The sequence below is a fragment of the Pelodiscus sinensis genome, chromosome 3, assembly GCF_049634645.1.
Source record: "Pelodiscus sinensis isolate JC-2024 chromosome 3, ASM4963464v1, whole genome shotgun sequence".
Taxonomy (NCBI): Eukaryota; Metazoa; Chordata; order Testudines; family Trionychidae; genus Pelodiscus; species Pelodiscus sinensis.
Window position 1 is genome coordinate 75,005,447 of NC_134713.1, and position 16,997 is coordinate 75,022,443.

General features: G+C 39.2%; 1 protein-coding gene across 1 annotated transcript in view; it reads right to left on the minus strand.

The window, feature by feature from the left end:
* The window catches only part of PREP (prolyl endopeptidase), a 167,821-nt gene that overhangs the window by 52,651 nt on the left and 98,173 nt on the right, over positions 1 to 16,997 (minus strand). The window contains exon 10 of the mRNA XM_006118459.4: positions 14,410 to 14,513. Within this exon, the coding sequence (XP_006118521.1) occupies positions 14,410 to 14,513 (104 nt within the window). The remainder of the gene's footprint in view (positions 1 to 14,409; positions 14,514 to 16,997) is intronic.

A 16,997-nucleotide genomic window follows, 5' to 3' on the forward strand; every position in this document is an offset into this window, starting at 1 on the left:
AGTTAACTAACAAGCAAGGAAAAATGAAAAACAACTCCCCCCCCCCAAACTCTTGTAATTAAATGATTGAACTGCACTGTGGGGGAGTGGTGGTGGAAACAGATAACTGTCAACTTTGATCATTTTTTCAAACAAACCATTTTTAAAAAGGTACTGAAATATTCAAATACTTTAAAATAAGTATTTTGTGCCTGATTTTTTTTGCCACGTTCTAACACAGAAGCAATAAGGATGTAATGAGAAGAAAGCCTAGTTTCACAAAATTTCTAGCAGTTTCTCCACAGATTCATGAAATGGGGATATACTTGAATTTTTGGATGTTTATCCAAAAGCCAAGTCCAAACTTTCTGAGGTTTACCTGTCATGTCTTTTGACCAGTGAATGAGAATATGTAACTCAGTTCTACTCTTTTAATGAGAAAAGACTAGCTTTGATAACTTGCTACTGACCTAATTCGCCTTTGCTGTTGTCATTGTAAATGTGTTAACATGAACTACCATTGTACTCATAGTATAAAAACTTAGGTTATTTTGTTTATTGCATCAAGAAAATCAACAAGCTACTGAGAAAAGGAGTTTGAATAGTTTCCCTTTGATATACGCTCTCCACCCTACCTCCAAGCAAGCAAGAAAATCATGAAGGTTGAAAGGTTTTATTTTCAAGACTATCACAACATGAATTTATCATGTTAATTAATTTGTTATACTGTGCATTTTTTTCTATGCCAAAGTTAAGGATTAACCACATTTACTTCTTTCTTAGTAAGCAGTCATCTCCTCCCCATGAGTTCCCTTCCTCTCCTTTGACTCACATTTAGGACTCTACCAAATTTGCTTTTACTGTACTGATTTCACAGGGAGAGCACAGAACTTCTCAAACTGAGGGTTCTGACTTAAAAGGAAGTTTCAGGGGGATCACAAGGTTATTTTAAGGGGGGGGGAGAATCATGGTATTGCCACCAGTGTCCCCTCTAATCTTTTCCATCCATGTGCATAGGGATGTGAATGACTAGTCTCTTTCCCAACCCTTGCTGCCTCTCAAAAAGAAGCAGCAAGGGGGAGGAGAAGGAGAGAAAGGCGGTGCTTCAAAGTGGCAGCACCGTGTGAAACCCAGGGTCTGCTGCTTTCAAACACCATGTGCAGCCTGGGGCCAGCTAGGGACTGGACTCCTAGCTGGCCCCAGGCTGCATGCGGCATTTCAAAGCAGCAGCGCCACGTAGAGCCTGGGGTCAGCTGGGGATTCTGAGTCCTGCTGACCCTGTGATACCCACAGCGCTTTTACCTTTGAAGGCTGTTTTACACTTCAAAAGCTGATACTTATAGACTAATCGAATAGTCAATGCAAATTGCATTGACTATTCGATTAGCCAGTTAATCTAAATTTAACATCCCTACATGTGCGGATTTTTTCCATCCACGTGCAGAATACATTTTCATGTGCACTCAGGCAACTCCAATCACCGAGGAATGCGCAAATGGGCATCACCAGTAGAAACAAAAACCTAGCTGTGGGTGCTCTACTAGGTGGCATCTGAATTTTCCCTGAGTGGCTGCATAACTGCAAGGCTTGCAAAAAACACTGACTCTCATCCTTACTTCTGCACTGCTGCTTTCAGATCTGCATAGCTAGACGGTTGGAGATGCTGACTAAGGGCCCAGCTCTCCAGGCAGCAGTGCAAAAGTAAGTAGGGCAATGCCATTCCAGGCCATCCTTATTTTTTCACTGCTGTTGGTGGTAGCTCTTTCTTTAGAGCTGGGCTCCCATCCACAAGCTGCTGTTCTCCAGCTGCTTAGCCCTGAAGGCAGCTCCACCATGAGCAGCAGTGCAGAAATAAGGGTAGCAGTACTCCCCCCCAATAACCTCAGACCGCTCCTCCCACCATTACTTCTACAACTTTTTCGGTCAGGACCCCATCAATTACAGAATCAAGAAATTTCAGATGCAAATAGCTAAAATCATTCACTTTATGATTTAAAAAAAAATCCCATGTCTGAAATTGACCAAAAAGGATTGTGAATCTGATAATTTACAGTTATGCAGTCTCAGTAAACTTCTTGGGGTCACCATAAGTATGCATAGCTTAGTAGCCATACTAGTTATTTTAAATGGGTCTGTAAGGTTTGTTAACACTAGTCTGTAACTTCTCATCAAGGAGCCATTAATCCGTCTTTAATTGCCTCTGTCTATCAAGATCATAATTAGTTATAAAATACAAAATGACTTGCCGATCAAAAAAATTTTTTTTCTGGCCTGGGCAAGTAGGACTTTTGCAGGATGACCCAATATATATTAAGTTCATTTGTATTTTATAGGAATATGTATAAATGCACGTTATAAACTTCTCTAATTAGCCTATGCTCTTGACTCTCTTTCTATTACCACTGTATTGTTGTTAAACCGCCAACAGAATTTCAGGGCTCTTATACATGCTGACCCCCCAGTCAACTGTGATTTACTCTTTCAGGGCCATCATGTGTTCTTCCTGTTTAGGAGCCTATGACTAAGGGACAAGGCACCTTATAGACTAACAGATGTATTGGAGCATAAGCTTTTGTGGGAAAAGACCCACTTCATCAGATGCATCACTAAGGGTTTAACTTGTTTATGGAGGTCATAGATTCTGTCACCTAACAGATCTCTCAGAGTTTTTCAGCCCTGTTTCCTCCACCTGCCCATGGCAGGGCTCCAGGCTCAGTGATCATACCCTGATTTTGTACATTTTTACTATGACAGCCTGATGAATTTTGCCTACTTTTACTGTGACAAAATCGTATCCATGACTGATCTGGGCACTGGAATTATTTTAATTTCATCCTCTCTCAGCTGCTGTCATTATAATGACCTTAAACATCATTTTATCAGCTGCATGTCAAACCCCAATCATTTACTAATTGCTATTGAAGTGTCTGAGAGGCCTGATGCATGTAGATTTGTACCTGAAACAAAGAAAAAAAAACTAACTACCTTTGAGCAATGTTTGTTTTTTAGTTCTCTGGGAGGCTACTGGAATATTCTGCTATAGCAGAGATTCTGTATACTACATAGTGGTTTAAATAGGGTATGGTACTCAATGTTCCCATGCATGGGCAGAATACATTTTATGTACATCTGTATGTGCATCTGTACACCACCAGTAGAAACCAAACCTAGCTGTGAGTGCTCTGCTAATCAGTTGGGTGGCATCTATCTCTCAGTTTATAGGGAACACTTACTGTACTGTGGAGAAGATTATAATCCCTCCTGCCCCGTAATAATTAACAGATGCCCTAGTGGGAGACTCAAGAATCAAATACGGCAATGGCATCTGCAACAGGCAACTGCTGGAACATTGTGCCCTGCTCTGGTGTCCCACAATCCAAGGAAGTTAATAAACTGAAGAGGGTTCAGAGAAGAACTGTGAAAATGACTAAAGGATTACAAAACCTCGAGTCTATCCGTTTAGCTCCTTGAATCTATCCGTTTAGCTTAATAAAGAGAAGATGTCCTTATTATAGCCTTATTATAAATACCTACATGGGGAACAAGTATTTAATAATGGGTTCTTCTGTCTAGCAGAAAAAGCAGTAACACGATCCAATAGCTGGAAGCTGAAGTTACACAAGTTCAGACTAGAAATAAGGTATAATATCTTTAAGAGGCAGAGTAATTAACTATTTGAACAATTTAATCAAGGGTTGCGGTGAATTCTCTGACACTGACCATTTTTAAATCAAGAGTGAATTTTTTCCCAAAAGATCTGTCCTAGGAATTACTTTAAGGAAGTTTTATGGCCTATGTTAGACAGAAGTTCAGACTAGATGATCATAATGGTCCCTTGTGGCTTTGGAATCTATGAACAGCATTTTGATGCTGCCCTGAAGCAGTAAGAAAAGGAAAGAAATCTCATTCTTGGAAGAACTGGGAATGAGAAAAAATGTCTCCCCTTTTCTCTCTTCTTTTATTCTCCCTCAAACCATGATTTATTACAAAGAGAAGACACTTAGTTTTTAAAATAAAATAATATAGTTTTTATGCATGAAACAAAATGGCCAGAAACAGAGAGAGATGCAAGAAATCCAATGTGCAGTGAAAACACAAGATTGGAAAAGGAAACAGAAAAGTGCTATCTTTCACTGGACTGGCAAACAAAGAAATTCCAAGATACTTCTCTCTCTCTCTCAAAATTCTGGAATACACATTGGTCCCTTTTAACCTCAGCCATGTTTAGAAACTGCTTATATAGAGTATTATTCAGCATTAAAGACAGACTCCTATGTAAACTACACATTAAATATCACATGCCCATTACAGCAGGGAACTCATCGTATTATGCAAGCTTGGGACAAATACAAGAAATGTGAGCTTCACTGCCAAACGTAATTGCTGTCGCTCTCCAAATCAGATGTAATGTCAGAACTATAAGCTTTCTGAGTCTGTTGCTGAAAGAGACGTAATAGACTTTTCTGTGTATATTACTCTTTCCTGATTCTTTGGGGACCTAACATTACTTAGTACTATTTAGTAGATTTGTACAGCGCCTTTAATGTAGCACTAAAAAAAGTCAATAAACTCAGCATCAGCTTTCCAAAGAGGCTGGATGTCACAAGGGATTAGTGATACAGTGCCTTTCCCTTCTACAGCAGTGGTTTGAATTTGGCTTATGTCAATGATAAAAGACAGCTTGGGTTATCTAACAACATTTTGCCAGCTATGCAAAATAAGGCTGGAGATCTCAATTTTACAGAGAGATGTCACAAAACTGTTATAGCAATTTAGCACCATTGTATAGGCTCAGCAGAAAAATGAATGGGCAGGGGAACTGACCACGTCCAAAAAACTGGTACTTTTTTGAACAAAGCTGACATGTAAGCACAAGGAAGTTTTATAGTTTAATTTATTCTACTGATCCAAATAAAATACAGAAAAATATGGGCATAAGAACAAGTGACATATTTTGCCAGGGTTTTTTTCTTTCTTTCATGAAAGAGAGACCTGAGTAAAACACTCTCATTTCAATGGCACTTGTGTTTGAAGAAGGACTGAAGAATCAGTTCAGGAAAAAAATATAAAGTTTATTTGTTTTATTAGAGAGTATGTGCCTGATCCTCCCCTCCTGAATGAGAGTGCTATTATAAACTTCAGCAAGCAAAGGATAGAGCTCTATATATGTGAAATGTTATTGCTCATCTAAATTTTATAAACACATCCAGATTGACTCGAGCTCATCTGAAGAAGTGGATTTTGTCCATGAAAGTTCATGGTACTATATATATTTTTCTCAGAGAGGTAGCCGAGTTAGTCTGTAATATTAAAAACAAGTAGGACAAAAAAATTTGTTAAGTCTCAAAAGGTGCCAAATGACTACTTGTTTTTAAAGTTACAGACTAACATGGTTACCCCTCTGACACATAGTGACTGAATGTTAATATATTTATATTAAAGAGCTTTGTTTTTGTATTGGTTCTGAAATGTTATGCTATGCTGATAGTAGAACAGACTTTATAATAATTGGTTATATATATAATTGGCTTTACTTCTAAACACAAAATACAAGTCTTTAAAACGACTCAATTTGCTGAATTAATACATAGGGAAACAGCATATTCTTGTAGTTATACCAGGGAATAGTGACTAGGGATCTATTCCTAGATCAGCCAGTGATTACTGTGTGTCACATATCTATAATTTTGTTTCTCCATCTATAAAATGAAGTTAATCACACTTCTCTGGCTTTGAAAAGTACTTCGGGATCTTTCGAGAAAAGACAGTAGGAAAGTTGGAAGTAAACTCCCACTGAGATTCTCCCAGTTTTGTGACTAATGGAGTCAACTCAACCAGTAATGTGTTAATGGTTAATTACTAACCAAACTTAGGGGTGAGTGTTTATGAAAGTTATGAGACAGAAGGGGGAAAAATAACCCTTCAGTGATCTATTTAAAAAGTTGACAAGAAAGAAGTGATTTTTTTTGTAGAAAAGATGTTTCTCATTATAATTTGTCTCTATCCATAATCAAACTCCACACCCAAGCCACTGAGTTAAATGGGGCTTAAATACACACTGCCTTTCAAAACAAGAGTGGGGTCCTAATTATGGCTTATATTTTTTCCCCGACAGCAAAATTATATTCACCCATTTACTGTAACACTCACTTTTGCCAGTAGTTGTGTAGCAGTTTAAACACATTTAAGGCTATAAATTCAATCCTTTAAACTCCCATTAAAATTGATTCCAGTTACATGCAGTAAGTGATTCACATATGCAAGGATCAATGGTTATGGATTGGAACACATTTATATTATTTTAGCTCTGTGTAAGAAATTCTAAGTGAAACAAAGGCATATGAACCGGGATCAAATGTGCCATTCCTCTTCATTAGCAGTAGGAGTAAAAAAAATAAAAAGTAGTTTAAAGCAAAAAGTTTTGAAAGTGCAAGTCACAAAGGAGAAAATGAGCATTTATTTTAAGTCCATTGTGTCTGAAGACTCCTACTTCTCTCAGTCTTATTTCTCTGCATCTTAAACCAAAAAGAAACACTATAATTAAGAGGGTGGAATTGGTAAACCAATTGGTAAATTGGTGCTATGTAAAATAATAAATTCCAACTTATAATTGTGCTACATACCTTAGTCTTGACCTGAAGCATTTTCACTACTCCACCTCCTATTAAGTAAACACTGTCAATCATCCTAAACTATGTAGTAGAGAAATTACACAAATAAATACTAGGATGAGAAACCACCACAACCACCTTAATTTGGTACTTCAACTTGCATTTGAACTGGATCTCTAGAGGGGAAAACTAATGTAATAACCTACAATGCCATGTACCAATCTAGAACAAGATGATCTACTTATTAGTATAAATATTTTAAGTGCCAACAAACTAGAATTTCGACTGTTAATTATTTAAAATATGCTACACAGGGCTGTTCTAATCCTTGACAATTTTTATGGGAGGAGATCCAGCATCTCTCATCTAATTAAGTGTCGGATTCAAAGCCCAAAACATTTGTGAGACCACTAAACAAAATCCTCCATTTAATTTTATGGATGCTTTTCAAGAACTTCCTTTCTAGCTTTACAGTTCTTCATAGTGAGGGAGTGCCTCTTAAAAGAAGTTCAGCGTGGCTTCAAAGACCTGTTACCCTTTAAAATATTTTACTAGAGCTTAAAAAATAAAGGATCCTAAAACTGGAACAGTGCACTCTCCACCTAGCTGCAATTAGAGAAATCAATGGCAGATTAAAGTGGAGTTGGCCATATTCACATGTTAGTGGAGTAAGAAGTTTCTATCCATATTGAAGTCAGAAGGCATATAAGTCAATAGTGCTAGAGTTGTCAATATGAATTTGTTAACGTCCTCCAGAGCAGAAGAAGTGTTTGTTGTCTTGATGCCAACAAACAGCCACTGCCAAATCACAGGAAGAGATCTAAGCTGAAACCTCCTGTGTTCTTCTTTGAATTCTAACAGAAACTGAAGCAACTAACATAGCAACTTGCATGATGAACACAACTGGATGGGGCACCAAGCTGCCATACAGCGGCAGGCATTAAAAAAAACATCAATTTTTACACAAAACAAGGGTTGACTAAATGTTTTATCTTTCTGAATTGGGAAGTCAAGAGGAACTAAAAGCAGTAAACCTGAAGAACACAGGAACAGACTGACTTGTTTTGCCCTAATATTAAAATGCAAGCTTTTATAGTTAAATCGTGAGGAATCAAACCAACCCCAGGCATCCACAGAACTAATAATATAGCACAATAAGGTATAATTCTTCAAACTTAATCATTCTCTGCTCATGCCTTAAAAGGTACATATAGTCATTGTTGTGTTACAGAGAAGGGGGACAGGGAAGGATAAAGGGGATTGAAAACAGTACAGAGTTATTTATTTACTGAGGAGAGAAAGAGGGGTGTTCTTTATTTTTGCTTCCTAAAGACACTCATTTGAGGAAGGTGCCTTTTGTCTTTTACACTGAGAGTATTATATCTTAGCTGAGATGACAGAGCCATTGAAAGTTCTCTCTAACTCCTGGGAGCCATTCATCTGTGCTAAGGAAAAGACGAAATAACAATACATCCTTCTTCACATCCACTCTGAAAAAAAATTATACTGAAAGCTGATATTTTTCAAGGCAGATCCAAAAGATAAGGACTCGATAGGACACCAACCAACAAGGACAGGGGCATAGGCAGGAATAAAGAATTGGCAGCCTTTGGAGGGGCACAATCTGTGCCCCTGTCACGGCCCCAGTGATGGAAGAGCTCATTCGCTCTTCCCTTCTGCGGTCTGAGGTTTGGAGGAGTTCTGTGCCCCTGCTGATTATTAGGGGTAGAGGGGAGGGGAGAGAGGGAGGCTCTCTCCCACCCCATACATGCCTCTGAATAAGAATGTTTTTAAAAACTGTATTGAGTAAATTTAATGATGATAAACTGATGTTTCAATAGTAATGGCAAGATCCAGGAATAATGTTGGCAGGTGTGGGGCACACATTTATCCCACAACTCTGCCAATCAACCTCAATTCTGACTGATCATTTTAGTTTTAAAACTTCCCTAAAGCACAGGCATGTATTGTGCCAACCGGCATGGTGTAGAAAAATCTCTAAGTAGAATGACAGAAACCTCATTTTCATTTGTTAACTACCCATATCTGAACTCAGGTCTCAACGGGGGGCTGAACAATGAAATAACTCATTGTGCTGCTAAATTTCTACAAAGATAGGCTTTATAATAGATACAGGATACAATTAATCCTGCCCACACTCCACCTGGCCATTTATTGTTACAATGTAAAAAATGGCAGCTGATTTTAAGTCAAACGAAGGTGTGCTATGAATTTCACAGTTCTTTTACTCTTTTGTAATCCTGAACTATTTAAACATTTTGGAAGATATTGAAAGAATAGTAAGAGGATCCAAACAACTTGCTTTGTGATAAAAATTTCAACATCTGGAATTTTGCACCCCAGCATAAAAGTAGGTTAATTCTGAGACAGGACAGCAGCCTGTTTATCAATGATTAAGTATCACCATGAGGTATACAGTTGGCACATTCATAAAAATAAAATTCATGATCTTCAGTTAATGGAGCATTTGAGTTATTTATGCAGTAAACATCCTATGATAAATTGTACTTATATGTTGCTCTGTAAAACAAAATTGTGCAAATGTTTCTGTTCCTAAATCAAAATTACCAAAACTCCCTGTAAAATATCACATGATGACATTATCTAACTCCTTCCCACCTACCAGGAAGCATTATTTAAAGATTATGAACAATATTTAATACATGCTTTAACCAAAGGATGTAGAATATATTTTGATATGCTGCATAGTTTAGTAGTGTGAGGAGGGTTTTTTTGCAGTCATAGAGTGTCTTGTGCTAAATATCCATACAATACAGTACTGAAAGTGCCCAAAAGCATACAAAATTGGCATCTTAAAAATTTCAGTTCAGGGACGTGTGCGCACACATTTCATTTCTAACACTTCTACTCAGTTATGTGTAAATAAATCTAGGAACCCCAAAGATGTGTGTGTTCATTTAAGTGGAAGAGAATAAATGTAAAAAGGACATCCCTCAGTTCAGAAGCTTAGTCCAACTCTTCCCCCCCCGCAACAAGTTTTCTGTGTTCTCTCTTTCAGCACCCAGCAATTTTGATATAAATCACAGTAACAAAACTGAAGTTCTTATACAATGTTATATATGATGAAGTAATTAACCTCAACCTGAAGATTTTCTACACAACTACTTTTCCTTGCATCCATTATCAGTTTCTCCTTTTCAATTGCCTTGATCATAGCCAAGAGCGTAGGGCACAGGAGTAAAAGGAGGAACAATATTGTAATTTCGCTTCTCTCTCTCTCTCCCTCTCCCCCCCCCCCCAATCTTTGTGGGTCATCTACTCTCTTCCCCCTCTAAGCAGGAAGGGTGTGTGTGTGTGTAACTGTAAAAGGACCTTAGTTTAGCTCCAGTGCAGCTCCACTTCATCTTGGAGAGCAGCCCTAACACACCATACTCCCTTCCCTGAATGTACAGTGGGGGCATAGATAGGCTGGGACACTGTGATTTAGGCTTTCTCTGGGGAAGCTTCAGGGTCAGTGCAACAATATTTTGGCAGGGCTTGTGGCACAGCTGTAAATGAACCTAATGCAATTAAATATATAGGTGCAATTTTATAGGAGCAATTTCAAATGAATTTGAGAGTTAAATGTACAATACATCAGACACATTGAAGTTACGAATGTAAAATCCCATTGAACTGGCTAACCAGTTAAACATTGTTTGACCAGTTAACCACTTAAATGGCAGAGAGTGAAGGTGGGGGAGGCGCGGGGGTGGCCTTAATTGGTTAGCGGGTCAGACAATATGTTTGACTGACCCTAAAACTTCTCCAGAGAAAGGCTGCGTGTGCGTGAGAGAGACAGAAATAGCAGCCTCCCTGATGAATTTAAACCAAGAAATAAATTTTCGATGATTACGTCTTTGACAAACTGGCCTTTGCTCAGCTGTCTATCTACAGATGCAATCAGAGATGAATGAGGTTATTTACAACAGCCTTGTGCAGAGATATAGTATCTTATCTGTATGTTAAATTGTGTTATGAAACCTATCACTTAAATCGGCATCTGTACCACATGACTGGAGGACAACTGATAGAATGCTGATTGGGGGAAAAAAAAAAGGCTCCAGAGGCAATCCTGACAATTACACACCAGAAAGTCTAATTTCACCACCAGGAAAACTAGTTGAAATTATAGTAAAAAACAGAATTATCTGAGACATAGATGAAAAAAATTATTATCCTTCTGTAACTAACATTTTTCCCGCCAAGATGTTTTGCTCATGTCTATTCCATATTAAGTGTGTGCATGCTGCATGCACCATTACCAGCTATATTTCCTTCAGTGGGATCTGTCAGGCCAACTCTAGAGCCCTCTGGAGCTATGGCACTCACAAGCCACTATAAGGGGCACTGTCGGCCACGCACTCTCTCCTTTCCTTCTTGCTAGACAACTCTGACTGAGGGACAGGAAGCTGGGTTGTGGAATGGCTATGAGCAACATAGCTTGACTTTATAGATATAGATATAGATATAGATATAGTTAGTTAGTTAGTTAGTTAGTTAGTTTCTAAAGTGCTACAGGACTACTCATTTTTAACATTTATGGAAAGGTAGTAACAGTTTTTCTTCTCTGAGTGCTTGCTGATACCCATTCCATATTTGGTGACTTATAAGCAGTATCTCAGAGGGTGGACTCAGAGTTCATGCACATGCTGACTGCAAAACTATTCTTCCAAACATGGTGTCATTGGTGAGCCTGCTGGTTCAGGGCATAATGGGATGCAGAGGAATGCACGGATGACCATGTTGTAGCCCTGCAGATGTCTTGGATTGGCACTTGTGGTAGGAATGCTGCTGAAGAAGTCTGCACCCTCATGGAGTGAGTGGTTAGGATAGCTGGTGGCAAGACATTTGCTGGCTCATAGCAAGCTTGAATACAGGCAGTTATTCAGGATAACTGGGCTAACAGGAGCCCTTTCATCCTTTCTGCTACTGCTACAGAGTGCATGGATTTGCAAAAAAGTGTAGCCCTTTCAATATAGAAGGTGAGTGCATGATTAACATCCAGTGAGCAAAGCCATCACTCTTCAGAATTCCTGGGAGACTTCGGAAGACATCTGGGAAGAGAATAGCCTATGGAACAGGCTATGGAATTGTGACACTACTCTGGCAGGAAACTCAGGGGAAGGCCAAATTTAGGCTGCTAGGAAAGAGACTGAAATCCAAGACCTCTATGGTGGCACTCTCAGAAATGCTTCCAGTTTCACACGCAGGACCAGGTAGGCAGGCAGAGCTTCAGAGTCTCAATACGTGGATGAAACGATGGTGTAGGGAGGAGGGGTTTAGCTTTACAAGGAACTGGGGAAACTTTTGGGATAGGGGGAGCCTATACAGGAAGGATGGGCTTCACCTAAACCAAAGTGGATCGAGACTGCTGGTACTTAACATTAAAAAGGTCGCAGAGCAGTTTTTAAACTAAGAGATGGGGGAAAGCCGATTGGTGCAGAGGAGCACGTGGATTGGACAGAGAGGTCTCTTAGAGAAGAGTCTATTGATAGAGATTCTCTAGGTTTTAGTCAGGAGAAGAGGATGGAAGAGGATAAACTATGGGCCAGATCAGACGAAAAACATTCACATAAAAAGAATCTGACACACCAGAAAAGGGCAGATAAACAAACAGTGACAAGTTTCTAAAGTGCTTGTACACAAATGCTAGAAGTCTAAAAAATAAGATGGGTGAACTAGAGTGCCTCGTGTTAAAGGAGGATACTGATATAATAGGCATCACAGAAACCTGGTGGAGTGAGGACAATCAATGGAACACAATCATTCTAGGGTACAAAATATATCGGAAGGACAGAACAGGTTGTGTGGGTGGGGGAGTGGCACTATATGTGAAAGAAAATTTAGAATCAAATGAAGTAATAATCTTAAATGAATCAACGTGTTCCATAGCCCTGCTCTAATAAGAATGTAACAGTAGGGATCTATTATCAACCACCAGACCAGGACAGTAATCTATCTATCTATTAGTCCTTTGGGCTCCTAATAGAGCATAGGGGCTCCATTCTCCATTTCTTGTGATCCTTAGCGATAGTCTTGATTTGATCTCATGTTAAGCCAGCTGCTTTTACTTCATCCAGGCAGCTTCATCACCATGTTTGTTTGGGACGTCCCCTTTTCCTCTTTCCCTTTGGATTCCATTCTAACACTTGTCTTGTGATACAATCCTCACAGTCCTTACTTAGAATGTGCCCTGCCCATTGCCATTTTCTTTTCTTAATCTGGACCTCCATGGGTTTCTGATTTGTTCTGGTCCACAAGCTTTCATTTGGCATGCTATCGTACCACTTTAGCTGGAGAATGTGTCTAAGGCATTTATTGACAAATGTCTGAATTCTTTTAGTGTTGCTCTGGACAATGCGCCACGTCTCTGAGCCATACAGCAGCACTGATTTCACATTGGAATTGAAAATACGTAGTTTAGTTCTTATTGGAATGGCTCTTGTACCCCAGACTAGTCGTAGTATGGGAAAACCTTGTTGCGCCTTTCTTATTCTTGCACTGATGTCCTCTTCAGTTCCTCCATTCTTGCTAATAACACTCCCCAAGTATACACACTGATCTACTTCTTGCAGTGCTCTAATTTGTCTGCAAGCAGGGCTAAGTCATCTGCAAACTCTAGATCTTCAAGTTTCCTAGTCTGAGTCCATTGGAGTCCCCTTCCTGAGTCAGCATATGCTGTTTTTGTGACCCAGTCTAGGACAATTAGGAAGAGTAATGGTGAAAGAAAGCAGCCTTGGTGTATACCTGTTGTGACCTGGAATTTTTCTGACAATTTTCCATCATGGATAACCTGGCAAGAGTATTCTTCATACAGTTCCTTAATGATGGTAATCAGTTTGCCTGGAACACCATAATGTTGCATGATGATCCAGATGGACTGCCTGTCCACACTATCGAAGGACAGTAATAGTGACTATGAAATGCTAAGGTAGATTAGAGAAGTCATCAAAATAAAGACTCTAGCCATTAGGCTGTCCAGACCTGTCTTAAGGGGCCGGTGATTGACTTTGTTTTATTGCCTCTGGCAATCAGGTCATCCAGCCCTGAGGGGAGAGGCCAGATTATCGGTGGTTTACCGGTTACGCGGGGCATGCTGCGCGCTCAGATAGCCCAGGGACACGGGACCCTACTCTCCTGGTGAAGGAAGGACCACCCTGCAATAGGTACAGAATCCCATGTTCTGGGTGTCCATAAACCTCTAATTGTCATAAGCTTGGACTGGACAATAGAGGATGGATTATGCAATAATCACCCTGTTCTGTTCAGTCCCTCTGAAGCCTCTGGTAATAGCCACCAGAGACTAGATACTGGGCCATTCTTGGATTGGAACTGTAGGAATTAGCTTGTCAGAATCCAAATGTTGTACGTATCTTTTTATTATCTGTAACATGTTAATGCTCAGGAGCCCTTTGTGCTAGGTGCTGTACAAACAAACAAAAAAATAGCCTCCAACCAAAAAGCCAAAAGAGTTTACATGGGTGACAGTACTAAGTGAAGTGGAAGAACTGCATAGGGTATGGAAAGCAATTACATCACTGAGACTGATGCAACACACTACTACACCTTTAAAATTCACAACACAATAAGACTCATGCTTGGGTCTCTCTCTTACTTGCATGGCATTCATTAAATTTATCCAAAAAAGGTCCTGCCCCAAAGCTCTACAATTTCTGATGTTGACAATTAACACAGGAATTCTTTGAAAGTGATCTTGCCCTCATTTAGCTGCAGCTTTTTTTAGCTTGCTTCACAAGTGATTATTACAAGGTAAAAAAGTTCATGTGTTTATTACCTGAACTGTTTGATAAAGAGAAGGATCAAATCCTTTCACAGTCACCTCCCGGAAAACTCTTGGCTCCAATTCTTCTTTCGTCAGATCACAATGGTAAATAATTCCTGAAACAACAGAATTCAAGTTTGTCAATTAAGTGCACAGGCATCATTAAAAAGACATTGGATTAGAAGTCATGACAGATTGAAACAAATGGCAAAGTTAACCCATCAGGGTAATAAAGCAGCCTTAATATATTCTTACACTTAACTGACGTGCACTTCTTCACTGAAGAATTCAGAGCCTTTTTTTGTAGGCAAAGAACAATTATTGCTGCCCATTCTAAACATTCAAAGTTAGAATAGTGCCAATGAACTATATGGAAGAAAAAAATGTTATGCTGCTTTTTATTCAGTATACATGATAAAAAGCTGGAATGACAAATTGAATAAAATTCAGATAATGGAAATATTTAGAAGTCTACTTGGAAACATAGTGTGTTAATATAGATAATAACAATGTAGCTGAAGAGAATTTGGCCTAATACATTCACTTAGGGCCTGATCCTGCAAATGCTTAAGCACATGAATAATTTTACTCAACCATTACTCATATGAGTAGAATTACAAATGCTTAAGCGCATGACTGTGATGACGCTGGTAGTCTTAAAACTCGTTTTTAGGGTGTGATTGGGACAGATCTACATTACTGCAGAGGGAATGGAGGCATTCCACTCAGGGAAGCAGAATGCCTTCTGAAACATCTATGGCACAGTGACAGAATACCTGCGGCAACACCCCTTTTTGAGGAGCAGCTCTCTATCCACTGCACGTTTATGAAGAGGGCAGAGGGGGTTATAGTACTTCCTTTCTCTCACCCATTGTCTATTCAGATTGTATGCTTATCAGAACAGAGTCTTAACATATATTTGTACAGTCTCTGACAAAATGGGGCCTCCGTTTTGGTTGGGAATCTGAGTGTGATAAAAATAAACATAATTTCAACAGCCAATAGTCAATATCCTTCAGGGAAGGCTTGCAGGACGGAACACACTGTCAAAATCTGGAAGAAACACGGGATAGGTGACAAAGCCACTTAATAGGGAATAAGAGTTCTCTGCCATTTCAAATTTAGATGAAGATTAAAGAGAAAATAAACAATGTGAGAGTGAGAGAACAAGATTTAGATTCTCTTTACTGGATTAGGTACCAAGATTTACAGCTTTTTTTATGATTTCTTTTCTCTAATAGGTACAATGTCATCAACATTGAACTGCTCAGTGCTGGAGTCTAAATACTAGAGGCTGAGAGTGCAACTGTACCACAGAGCCAGTAAAGTGGAACAAAAGTAAGGTTAGCCCAGATTCCCCATCTATCGCTATACTGAATGACTTGACAACATTGCCAAAAATAAGATGCATACAGCCAGCTTGCAGATTCTCTTGGCTGCTCTGAGCACAGTACACTAATACAACGTGAATTTGTATCTAACAAACCTTCAGTACATAATCTCCTTACCCATCAGCAAATAGGAAATAATACAAGAATAAAATAAATAAATTAAATACATTAATGGAGACTGCCTATCTCCTAGAACTGGAAGGGACCTCGAAAGGTCATCGAGTCCAGTCCCCTGCCTACACAGCAGGACCAAGTACCACCCCTCATTATAGTAGATGATCAAAAGGACACAAACCTAGGAGTTAAGTACCAGCAAGAAAATCTAACTATTTCTTAACTCAAGTTAGTTCAACATGTACTAAACATAGTACATGTTGAAACTCTCTAGTCCGGCATCCTCGGGTCCTGACTGGTTCCGAACAAGAGAATTTTCCACACCACGGGAGGTCAATATTTTCTAGCATCACTACCAACACTTTCACTGCTTACTGGGCAGTTAGAGAACATATGGAGCAAATTAGAGCTAAAGAACAACACAGAACACTTAGAGTTAGGACTGGTGGCTGTAAACAAACAGTATGCGATCATGGGAAACTTGGCCACACCCATGAAAAGTGGACATCTGGCTAACTAATCACTCTGGACAACAGATATTTCTGGACCTGTATTGTATTAACACGCAGTAGCAGAAGAAGTAAAAAAGCAAGGACCATTTAAACAGCAGCGAGCTCAGAAAAGCAAATCAGCAAGAAATCTTAAAAAAAAAAAACCCAAACCCTTAAATTATATAATTTACTTACAAAATCTCAAACTAGCCATATTTCTCTCCCACTTTCTCTGGCTATCACTATGATCAATTTTGCATCTACTCTGAACCCTTTTATTTTACACTGGGACAAAGGGGCTTTTTTTATTTCACAAGGTAACAACAGGCTCTTGCAGAAATAACTGGACACATGGTTTTGCTTAGCAGAATCTTACAGGCCTGTTGGGACTTTGCTTCTATTAACACTCAAGATGAGTCATCCCATTCTGCACTTGTCATCCTTCCCCATCTTATACTCAGCCTTGTTCTTCTGTCTCTTGCTGCAACTTTAAGATTTTACATACATGAACTTTTTGGTTGAAGCTGGTAGGTTTTCCCTGTGTGGCTCCACACTCAATCAACATTCCCAACACTATTACTCATGTTGAGAACCTAGATTCAGA